We start from the raw sequence: 12,572 nt of genomic DNA on the forward strand, positions 1-12,572 counted from the left end.
TGACACGCTGTGGCAACCCCTAACGGGATAAGCCATAAGGAAAAGAAGAAGAATGCTGTCAGTTCAACAAATCCACAATCACATGGCAAAGTATGCGAGTATACCAGAAAGCTGGCGAAGCAAAAACGATCCCTTTGAATTTGTGAATTCAATTAATGAGATAATGCAGAATGAGACTATGCGTAAGTTTAAAAATGCACCCTGGCATACCCTAATAATAGATGTGTGCACAGACATAACAGCACAGAAAATGCTCGTCATAAAAATCAAACTCACGGAGGAAAGTTATGTCAGCTATAAAACTGTGTAAGTTGGCCAAATGAGTTACATTAAAAGGAAACTAATGGAAATTGCTGTTGTAATTTGTTTCTTTTAATAACCCATGTAAGTTTCTATGATGATATGTGATACTGGTGTGTGGCCACTGTGAGCACTTCTGATGTTGCTCACAGTGGTCCTCAGTGTGCTCAGGGATCTTGTCTGTATGCCCAGACAGATGAAGAATTACATGGAACATTGGTCTGTTGTTAATTTTCTTGCACCACTTAAACATTATTCATGCACCACTCATTTCAGGTATCTTTGCTTTTTGTTCGATGTTCATACTCACTGCGGCTCAGGAAAAAAAAAAAAACTGCCAGCAATAACGTCGTCAGGAACAGTCAATGAAGTACAATTGGAAGAAGAAAAAAATAATTACTAAATATTAGAACGGTTTACATGTTTTTGATCCTGCCATGTAGTTTATGTTGGTGAAATAAACCCTCTGTGCGTCTTTTTACGAAAAAGGCAATATAACCCCCAATTCCAACAAATCGTGGACATTGTGTAGTAAAAATAAAAGCAATACAATGATTTTAAAATCCATCAATGCGTCTTCTAAAACTTTTCTGGGTCGGTTCACGGGGGCAGCAGCTTTAGCAAAGGTACCCAGACTTCGCTTTCCCGAGCCACTTCATCCAGCTCTTCCGTAGGGATCCAGAGGTGTTCCCAGGCTAGCCAAGAGACATAGTCTCTCCAGCATGTCCTGGGTCTCGTCACTTCTCTTTCCAGTCGAACATAGACCTAACCAGGGAGGCGTCCGGGAAGCATCAGGATTCCACCTCATCTGGCTTCTCTCAATGCGGAGGAGCACCGGCTCGACACTGAGCCACTCCCGGATGACCAAGCTTCTCACACCCTGCGGAGGAAACTCATTTTGGCTGCTTGTATTCAGGATCTTATTCTTTCAGTCACGGCCCACAGTTCCTTTCGTTTCGAGGTTAGTAATGTAGATCGAATGGTAAATTAAGAGCCTTGCCTTTCAACTTAGCTCCCTCTTTACCACAACAGATCAATACAAAGTCCTCATCACTGCTGAGGCTGCACCGATCCGCCTGTCATTCTCCCACTCCATTCTTCCCTTACTCGTGAAAAAGCCCCCAAGATACTTGAACTCCTCCACTTGGGGCAGGATTTCATCCCCACACGCCACCCTTTTCCGACTGAGGACCATGGCCTCAAATTTGGAGGTGCTTATTCTCATACCAGCTGGTTCACAGTCTGCTGTGAACCGCTCCAGTGAGCACTGGAAATTCCGTGTTAAACAATACTTCAATACATCAATAAAATATCGGTACAATACATAACATCGAATAAAACTGCCGTCTTAAAAAAAAAGTGTGTGTGTTTGTGCAAACGATTGAGTGAGAGACAGGATTGCAAGTGACAGCTTGTTTGGAAGTACAGGCAACATTTCTCCGCCCTGCTGAGTAGAAGCTTGAGAAATACCAAACAAGGATATTGAACAGTCACCCTGTCTAATATTAAAAGCCGACATTAGTACACCCTAGGTGTAGTGTTGTTGACTCCAAATTCTCAAAATTTGGCAAAGGCAGTAAACAAAAGGGAAGAAAGAAATTAAGTTGTGAGGATTGAAAACCGAAGCACAAAGCACAGATAAGCGAAAATATTTAGATAAATTGTAGAAATAAATGTGACCTTAATAAAATGGCCCAAGACGGTTATGACGATACCCAATGGTGGTTACAAAAAGAAAAGAAATAAAAAGAGAGAGAGATTTAAAAGTAGTTATGTGGCTCACTGTGCTCTTGAACTTGTCAAATTGATTATAAGGGTTCCGTAACACGTAATGTCTTAAAGAGATATAATTTGATGGGGGGGGGGATTAACAGAGAGGATACAAGTGAAATGTAAATGACAAAAAGCTCTCTTAGCATGTGTGGCAGGGGCTGCTGTCCTCGCAAACACTCCCTTTGACCTTGAGCCATGTAGCAGTACAGAGCAGCGAGATAACAAAATGTTTATGAAGAAGAGAGAAGGAAAAAGAAACACTAATGTTCCATCGAAAGAAAAATGATGAGACAGGACTAGTGTAAAGGACAATAGACACAAAAGGACGAGAGGTAGAAGAAAAAAAATAATAAGAATAAAAAGGGCATACAAACTTGAAAACCAACTACACCCCTTTACACTAACTTACCACAACCTTCATATTATATGAGACAACACCACACAGAATGACGAGATCAGATGGGACTGACTTGTAATGCCGCCGACTTTTAGTGTATAGCACTTGGACTATGCATGGTATTAAAAATGGTGTGGAAGTTATTCCTTCACACAAAGCCGACATAAATCAATGTGTAGTAAATTTTGAAATTCAGAGAGCAACCAAGTGTTTTAGACATAGAGGAAATTAAGCAAATTAAATAAGAGTAAAACAAAAAGATGGTGAGCCTTTTGAGGAATACAGAGTGAAAATGACAACTATATTCAAGACTAACAGCGGCAGGAAGATAAAGCTGCAAATGGATTTTATTTAATTAAATCGGAGTGAAGGAAATAAATACTGTTTGGCCATTACAGAAGCATTCTCGAAATGGATAGTTATTTCCAACAAAACACCTTGATACACTAACAGTAGCAAATAATGTAGACATAATACCATGCTATGGCATCCCACAAGCAATTTACAGTGACAATGGAACGTGTTTTGTAAATCAAAGAAGAAAAAAATGGACAAAACAGGGAAAAATGTTTCATGCTGATTTAAAAGATGATTGTGCTTATTTGCAAATGGCTTAAAAAGTATATGGAGGAAACGAACAGACTATGGTCAATGTCTAGATTTAGTTAAATGGTACATCAACATTACGGCAACTAGAGAGCTAACACCCCATGAACCATTGTTTAGAAGGTAAATTTAAGACCCAATATGAAACTAATAATTTGAATTTAGCTGACTATATGGGGGAAAAAAATATTAGAAGAACAGGGACACTCACAATCACCAAGTGATAAGGATCTTCCAGGCTTTCAGCAGGAGGCCAAATTAGTGGAGCTGAGAAACTGGATGCTTCTGAGAGGTGTGAGGAACAAGCATTGACGCTCTCCAAAGTGGGAAGGTCCCTTTCAAGAGTTACTGACAATTTCAACAGCTTGAAAAAAACAAAGCGCAATTTAGGTTAATTTGACACATTGTAAAAAGGTCATTTCGGTCTAGAATCCATTGGGAAAGTTACCAAAGGCTGACTATATGCTGGGTGCAGGTTTATAGTACCCGAAAACAGCCGGAGAACAGTCAGAGAAGAAAGAAAAGACACCAAACCTATCAGGGACAACTAGATGAAATGCCTACCCTAAAAGTGGTTAAGTCCCGAATTGGGAGGCTGTGGCGTGGTCACAATCATGGTAACATTCTTTCTCCTTATTACACATCTGTGGAGCGTCGTTGTCCTACTATGAAAAACCTTTGACACTCCAAATCTTTTTGAGCACCACCAAAGTACCTTTGAAATCCCATTCTTATGAAGGAGCAAATATGCCTTAGCTTATCTATACACTTAGCTTCTTTGCGAAGGCAAGAATAGCCTTAAGGACACAGACTTGACTACTAGTAACCCTTCTTCTAAATCAAAATTAACCGAAGTAAAAGTGATCTAAAAAAACTAGAGGCTGATGACCAGTTTCAAATTGTAACAGGCATTTCCAGACAAAATAATAATTGGCTTCCTATGGTAGAACAAAGGCGGCACAGTGGAGCAGTTGTAAAGCGTTGGCCTCATAGTTCTGAGGACCGCGGTACAATCCTGGCCCGTCTGTGTGGAGTTGCATGTTGACCCAGTGCCTCCGTGAGTTTTCTCCGGTTTCCCCCCCCACATCCCAAAAACATGCAACATTAAATAGACACTCTAAATTACCCATAATTATAATTGTGAGTGCAGCTGTTGTCTGTCTCTATGTGTTCTGCAATTTGCTGGCAACCAGTTCAGTTTTAAAATATTTGGTATTTATAGCACTCTCAATCGAAAAGGTTCCGGATCTCTGCTTTAGAGCCCTTGAATTATACCTGTCAATACTTCTTCCTTCTTTTAATTGATGTTAAATCTAGACACCTCTGAAGAAAGCTTGGTGTGAATACTATATGAACTGCTGAGGATGCGCAAATCTCTCGGTGCAAGGAAAGTTGAAAGTCTTTCAAGTTTGTGGTGCACCACTAAGAAGTGACTGAGTTGACTAATTGTCATCACTAAAATCGGATTAACCCCGTGAAGTGAATTTTTGCTTTTGTAACCTTTCTCGTTTATTTTGGACTTTGCCTGTGAAACAAATTGTCATATTGTTGGGACTACTTTGTATTTCTTCCAGAGAGCTGTAGAGAATGTCACATTCTCCTTTTACAATAAATTGGAATAGTTTTACAGGAAATTAATAAAATGGGGTCTCCACGGTGTACGACTGTTTAGCACATCTGTCTCAGTTCTGAGGCCCTGGGTTCAAAACTGGACTCACCTTTGTGGAGTTTGTATGTTCTCTCCACGCAATTTCTTCTCTCCATTTATATGTGCCGTGCAATTGAGTGGCAACAAGGTCAAGGTGTACCCCGCCTCCCGCCCATTCAGTTGGGAGAGATTCGATCATGTCTGCAACCCTTGTGAGGATAAGCAGTATGGAAGATGAATGAATGAATGAATGAATGAATAAGGTCATGCTTGGTTGAGTTTTTGTTTTAATTTTTCTGTGAATTAATCACTGCAGCAAAAAGTTTAATTGTAAAAATGTTAAGATATTTTTATTCCGATTCCCTGTTTTAGGCCCCTGCCAAAAACCTGTCCATTAAATCTTTTTGCTACCACTGAGCATGTCACTGTAATTCTTCTGTGATGTAAAAGACAAGACTGCATTTCACAACTTGATCCAGATTATTCCTGCATAGATTAATCAAACAACAAGTCGTCGCAGTTGGACTAACAAACCTATTGTTACTATTTTACAAGTGCTATTAATCGATACAGAGTGAGTGCTCTTAAAGTGGCACAGTTATTAATATCCCAGTCCTTCAGAATATTACTCGGAAGAGGTGGGGTTTGACTGAAGCGGGTTTGGTGCCTCAAAGAACACATTCTTCTTCTTCTTTTCCTTTCGGCTTGTCCCGTTAGGGGTCGCCACAGCGTGTCATCTTCTTCCATCTTGCCTCAAAGAACACATTAATCACTCAACTCCAATTTAATGTAGCCTTATTGTTTTAATTACAAACACATCATGTCAAGTGCAAGGTTCAAGAGCATTTTAATCCTTTAAATAGAGCGTTGGTCAGGGTTTCATTGTATTGGGAAAAGTAATTTATATACATTGACCCCTGGGTAAAGAAGCTCTAACATTGTCCAGTCCTGAATTCGACAGAATGTTCTGTCTCCCTCGCTCTCCTCTTTTGTCTCTCCTTTTTATTGATCAAAGTAGAGGCACACTTAGTATTAGGTTTGCGTGAGGTTTTTTTTTTAGTTTTTCCTTGTCTCCATCACCTGGTGCTTACTCATGTGGCGTTCAGCTGGTGTTTTCATAAATGAGGAGTGGGGTCTAGACTTGCTCCATGTGTAAATTTCCCCAAGACATTTGTTCTGATTTGGCGCGATGTAAATAAAATTTAAATGGATTTTTCATTTGTTGACTGAGTTTGTGTATCTTTAAAAAAAAAAAAATTCTTTGCAGTTTGAACCACTGGAGCAGATAGCAATGGATATTCCCTTTCTGATGTTAACGGCGGTCCAGTCATCATCCCCTTGGGCCCTGATCTTGACTTCCTCATCTCTGCAGAGTATCGGAATAACGAACACACGACACCATGAGTTCCAGTTGCGGGACGGTACAGACATAATTTTGATTATTAGATATTTATTTATTCCACTAGTTCGATATTTTGTTTTCTGGCCTACAACCTAAATTGCAAATTGGGGGGTGAAAATCAGAAACAAAGTATAATTTTCTGAAAATACAGTTTGATCTACAGTACAAAGCAAATATTTTGGACCACCTGCCAAAAAAATAAAATTAATCACAAAACATGCAGAACTAGATGCTTTCAAGGAGGAGATGCAGCAATTTTCTCCAGCTTTTGTCCTCATCGCGGTCACAGGTGACTTGTGTGGCTTGGGCAAGGGGTAGGGAAAAAGACAAGTAGTAAAATAGGAAAAGAAGGGATATTTTTCCTCAATTTAAACAATTTCCATAACTCTTTCATGCCTGTTAAGGGCTTTCGTTAAAATTCCCAAAGGATCAAGAGATGGCTGGATGGCATTGGAAGAAAATGACATTGTGATTTTTTTTTTTTAAATTAAATTGTATTTTGTAAGATGGCCCCAGAGAATGATAGGTTAGAGTATCTGACTCACAGTTCTGATGTCTGGGGTACAAATTCCGGCCGTGCCTGTGTGGAGTTTACATGTACTTGCCTGTGTCGGTTTTCTCCGTGCACTGCAATTTCCTCCCACATCCCAAAAATATGCATTAATTGATGTCTCTGAATTGCCCTTAGGTGTGAGTGCGGCTGTTGTTTGTCTCTCTGTGCCCTGCTATCGGCTGGTAAACAGTTCAGGGTGTACCCTGCTTCTTGCTCGGTGTTAGCTGGGATAGGTTCCAGGACTCCTCTTGTGAAGGAACCTTGTGTGCTTAAGATGCTCAGATAATGGATGGATGTGTATTGTTATGTGAAGAAATACAGGATAACATACCTGTGATCTGAAAACTAGCTCAAATTTTTCTTTTCCCCTTGCTGTATTGTTTGGACTGTTAAATGTAGTTTGAGTAGAAAAGAAGCTATGCCCAAAAATATACTGACTCATGTGCAGGGGGTCCTCAACTTCCGTTTTAGTTACATTTAAGAAAATAAGTATTTGAAAACCCTGCTATATTGCAAGTTCTCCCACTTAGAAATCATGGAGGGGCCTGAAATTTTCATCGTAGGTGCATGTTCACTGTGAGAGATAATCTAAAAATAAAAATCCAGAAATCACAATGTATGATTTTTTTTTTTCACGATTTATTTGTGTGATACAGCTGCAAATGAGTATTTGAACACCTGAGAAAACCAATGTTAATATTTGGAACAGTATCCTTTCTTTGCAATTACAGAGGTCAAACGTTTCCTGTAGTTGTTCACCAGGTTTGCACACACTGCAGGAGGGATTTTGTCCCACTCCAACACACAGATCTTCTCTAGATCAGACAGGTTTCCGGGCTGTCGCTGAGAAACACGAAGTTGCAGCTCCCTTCATATATTTTCTAATGGGTTTAGGTCTGGAGACTGGCTCGGCCACACCAGAACCTTGATATGCTTCTTACGGAGCCACTCCTTGGTTTTCCTGGCTGTGTGCTTCGGGTCACTGTAAATTTGAAAGACCCATCTTCAATGCCCTGACTGAGGGAAAGAGGTTGTTCCCCAAAATCTCACAATACATGGCCACGGTCATCCTCTCCTAATACAGTCCAGTCGTCTTGTCCCATATGCAGAAAAACACCCCAAAGCATGATGCTACACTCCCATGCTTCACATTAGGGATGGTGTTCTTGGGATTGAGCTCATCATTCGTCTTCCTCCAAACATGGTTAGTGGAACGATGACCAAAAAGTCTCATCTGACCTCAAAACCTTCTCCCATGACTCCTCTGTATAATCCAAATGGTGATTGGCAAATTTAAGACAGGCCTGACTTGTGCTGGTTTAAGCAGGGGAACCTTCCGTGCCATGCATGATTTCAAACCATGACGTCTTAGTGTATTACTAATAGTCACCTTGGAAACGGTGGTCCCAGCTCTTTTCAGGTCATTGACCAATTCCTGTCATGTAGTCCTGGGCTGATTCCTCACCTTTCTAAGGATTATTGAGACCACATGAAGTGATATCTTTCATGGGGCTCCACTATGATTGAGATTGACCATCATGTTGAAGTTCTTCCATTTTCTAATGATTGCTCCAACAATGGACTTTTTTTCACCAAGATGCTTGGCAATTTCTCAGTAGCCCTTTCCAGCAGTTTGGAGTTGTACAATTTTGTCTCTGGTGTCTTTGGACAGCTCTTGGGTCTTGGGCATGTTACAAGTTTGAGTCTTACTGATTGTATGGGCTGGACAGGTGTCTGACGACCTCACACAGGTGCATCTGATTCAGGATAATACATGGAGTGGAAGTGGATGCTTGTGACAAGCTAACGCTAGCGATGAGCTAATGCTAGCAAGGCCTACATTGGACTACAAGTTGGAAGACCAGACGAGGACCGTGAGAACTTAGAGGACACTGGACACGTGGAGACATCCCTCAACTTCAATTTTCTCCAATCCTGTCGTGACATTGTGGTTTGAATCTTTATCTCTCTTTTTCTTCTATTTTCATATGTACAGAAGGAAGCGTCAGGAAGGGAATCTGGCGTAAAACTGTGCCAAACACATGTGAGCGTTCATCAAACGAATCCCATACCGGATCAGTCATGGCCCGGGTTCACAACGGCCGCTCCTGGCACCGTTAACCTGCAGAGTGTCGGTGGGAATTCAGATACTGTGGCTTGAAGACAAAGAAGAGGAGGAAAGCGGCTTGGTCGGCAGAAGAAGAAGAAGAGGAAGGCACAGCGCCTACAACTGAATGCAGGGACTTTGAATGTTGGGACTATGACAGGAAACGGGCAGGATTTTTTTGACAAGATGAGCAGGGCAAAGGTTGATATATTGTGCACCCAAGAGACCAGGTGGAAAAATAGTAAGGGTATAATATTTAGGAGCTGGGTTTAAATTATTTTACCATGGAGTTGATGGGAAGAGAAATGGAGTAGGGGTAATCTTAAAAGTAGACCTGGATAAGAACATCTTGGAGGTGAATAGAGTATCAGAGAGGCTGAAACTTGAAATTTAGGGTGTTATGTATAATGTGATTAGTGACTATGCCCCACAGGTAAGGATGTGACCTAGAGTTGAAAAAAACATTCTGGAAGGAACGAGAGGAAGTAGTTCTGAACATTCCAGACAGAGAGAGAGTTGTGATTGGTGCAGATTGTAATGGACATGTTGGTGAAGGAAACAGGGGTGATGAAGAAGTTATGGGTAAGTACACGGCACCAAGGAAATGAACTTTGAGGGACAGATGGTGGTGGACTTTGCAATAAAGGATGGAAATGGCAGAAGTGAACACTTTTCGAGAAGAGGTAGGAACATATAGTTACCTACAAGATCAGAGGCAGAAGCACGCAGGTGGATTATATTTTGTGCAGATTATGTAATCTGAAGGTTACTGACTGTAAAGTAGTGGTAGGGGAGCGTGTCGCTCGACAACACAGGATGGTGGTGTGTAGGATGACTCTGGTGGTGGGTAAGAATATTAAGAAGACAAAGGTAGAGCAGAGAACCAAGTGGTGCAAGTTGAGAAAGGAAGAATGCTGTGCAGCCTTTCGTAAAGAGGTGAGACAGGCTCTCGATTGACAGGAGGAGCTCCCGGAAGACTGGACTATGACAGCCAAGGTGATTAGAGAGACAGGCAGGAGAGTACTTGGTGTGTTGTCTGGTAGAAAAGGGGCGAAGGAGACCTGTTGATGGAACCCCAAAATACAGGAAATCATACAAGGAAAGAGATGAGCGAAAAAGTGGGACAGTGATAGGACTGAGGAGAGGCAAAAGGAATACATTGAAATATGACGTAGGGCAAAGGTACAGGTGGCAAAGGCTAAACAAGGGGAATATGACGACATGTACACCAGGTCGGACACGAAAGAAGTAGAAAAGTATCTCTACATTTTGGCCAGACAGAGGGATAGAGATGGTAAGGATGATTAAGGATAGAGATCGAAATGTGTTGACTGGTGCCAGTAGAATGCTGGATAGATGAAAAGAACAGAGAAGTTGATCAATGAAGAAAATGAGAGAGAAGCAAGAGTAGAAGAGGCAAGTGTGAAAGACCAGGAAGTGGCAATAATTAGCAAGTGGGAAGTTCGAAAGGCACTACAAACGATAAAACATGGAAAGGCAGTTGGTCCTAATGACATATGGGTGGAGGTATGGAAGCAATTGGGAGAGGTAGCAGTTGTGTTTTTAACCAATGTATTCAACAAAACACCAATGGCCGAAAGGATGCCTGAATAATGGAGGATAAGTGTGCTCGTTCCCATTTTTAAGAGCAAAGACGATTTGCAGAGCTGTGGGAACTACAGAGGAATAAAGTTGATGAGCCACACGGTGAAGTTATTGAAGAGATTAATGAAGAGTAGTCAAGGCTAGACTCAGGACAGTCTTTGTGGATCTAGAGAAAGCCTATGACAGAGTACCAAGACAGGGACTGTGGTACTGCATTCATAAGCCTAGTGAGGTCGAGAAATATGTTAGTACAAGACATATATGAGGGCAGCAGAACAGTGATGAGGTATGTCATCGGTGTCACAGAAGAATTTTAGGTAGAGGTGGAACTGCATCAGGGATCAGCTCTGACCCCCTTCCTGTTTGCTGTGGTAATGGATAGGCTGACAGATGAGGTTAGACGGGAATCCCAATGCACCGTGATGTTCGCAGAGGATATTGTGATATGCAGTGAAAGCAGGGAGCAGATGGAGGAACAATTCGAAAGATGGAGGTACAGTTAAGAAAATAGGTATTTGAACACCCATACACCCACACATATTGATAGTTCTCCCACTGAGAAATCATGGAGGGGTCTTAAATTTTCATCATAGGTGCATGTCCACTGTGGGAGAGATAATCTAAAAAGAAAAATCCAGAAATAACAATGTATGATTTTTTTTTATTTATTTACGTTATACAGCTGCAAATAAGTATTTGAACACCTGTCTATCAGCTAGAATTCTGACCCTCAAAGACCTGTTAGTCCGCCTTTAAAAGTCCACCTCCATGTATTATCCTGAATCAAAAGCACCTGTGTGAGGTCGTTAGGTGGATGAAGACACATGTCCACCCCATACGATCAGTAAGACTCAAACTTGTAACATGGCCAAGACCAAAGATCTGTCCAAAGACATCAGAGACAAAATTGTACAACTCCACATGACTGGAAAGGGCTATGGAGAAATTGCCAAGCAGTTTGGTGAAGAAAGGTCCACTGTTTGAGCAATTATTAGAAAATGGAAGAAGCGAAAAATTTCAGTAAATCTCAATCGGAGTAAAGCACCATTCAAGATATCACCTCGTGGGGTTTCAATGATCCTTAGAAAGGTGAGGATTCAGCCCAGGACTACACGACAGGACTTGGTCAATAACTTGAAAAGAGCTGGGACCACCGTTTCCAATGTGACTGTTGGTAATACACCAAGACATCATGGTTTGAAATCATGTATGTCACGGAAGGTTATCACATTTCAAGGCCCATCTTAAATTTGCCAATGGCCATTTGGATGATACAAAGGAGTCATGGGAGAAAGTTTTGTGGTCAGATGAGACCAAAATGGAACTTTTTGGTCCTCATTCCACTATTTTTGGAGAAAGACTAATGATGACTTCCATTCCAAGACGACCCTATTATCGAACAACAGTGTCTGGCTGTTCAGTCCGGGTCGTCCAAAGTAGCGATTTTCAACGTTTACATCCCGCCGGCATCTTTCTGTCCGGCTGGCTAATGCGCATCAATCGGCCACCTACTCGCCGGCGACCACACCCTGGTCCTTAGCGACCTGAACGGTCACTCCCCGGCATGGGACCCCCACCTCCTCAGTGCCTGTCATGGTGACGACCTTACCGACGAAACCGACTCATCAACTTTCTGAATTCTCAACGACAGCTCTGCCACTCGACCTGACGTATCAAGTTTTAAGCCATTAGTTTAACTTTGTGCTGTTGTTTGTCTTCAGTGATTCTAAAGAAAGATGAATGTGCAAGTGAATGTTTCTGTCTGCGGTGTCCACCACTGGGCAAAAACAATAACAAAGCTGTGGCTGCTGGACAGTACCTCATATCATGGAGAAGGTACATGGACCTACACACAGACACATGCACACATATGTACACTCACAGACTTCTTTCCCAATTTAATCCAACCCAAATAAATTAAAATTCATTTGTACATCTTATAATATCTTATAATCACAAAATCGCCTCAAAAGGGCTTCATAGGCACGCCACAGATTGATGAAACCCTTTAATTTCCTCCACCCGTATTTGCCCCTGATTTCAGTTGTTTTTTTGTTTTTTTGCTTTTCTAACACACTCTTCTTTTCCTTTTGGCTTGTCCCATTAGATGTCACCACAGTGCGTCATCTTTTTCCATGTGCACCTATCTTCAGCATTTCCTCTCTTAACACCCACTGCCCT

General features: G+C 41.5%; 1 protein-coding gene across 3 annotated transcripts in view; it reads left to right on the top strand.

Moving 5' to 3' along the window:
* Positions 1–12,572, top strand: part of trappc11 (trafficking protein particle complex subunit 11) — a 182,370-nt gene that overhangs the window by 148,261 nt on the left and 21,537 nt on the right. For 2 of the 3 annotated variants that reach the window (XM_061834023.1, XM_061834024.1), the window contains 2 exons: positions 5,992–6,145; positions 12,113–12,227. In XM_061834023.1, coding sequence (XP_061690007.1) covers positions 5,992–6,145; positions 12,113–12,227 — 269 coding nt within the window. The remainder of the gene's footprint in view (positions 1–5,991; positions 6,146–12,112; positions 12,228–12,572) is intronic. The other variant, XM_061834025.1, reaches the window with a different exon arrangement.

The sequence above is a fragment of the Syngnathoides biaculeatus genome, chromosome 11 (genome assembly GCF_019802595.1).
Source record: "Syngnathoides biaculeatus isolate LvHL_M chromosome 11, ASM1980259v1, whole genome shotgun sequence".
Lineage (NCBI taxonomy): Eukaryota > Metazoa > Chordata > Actinopteri > Syngnathiformes > Syngnathidae > Syngnathoides > Syngnathoides biaculeatus.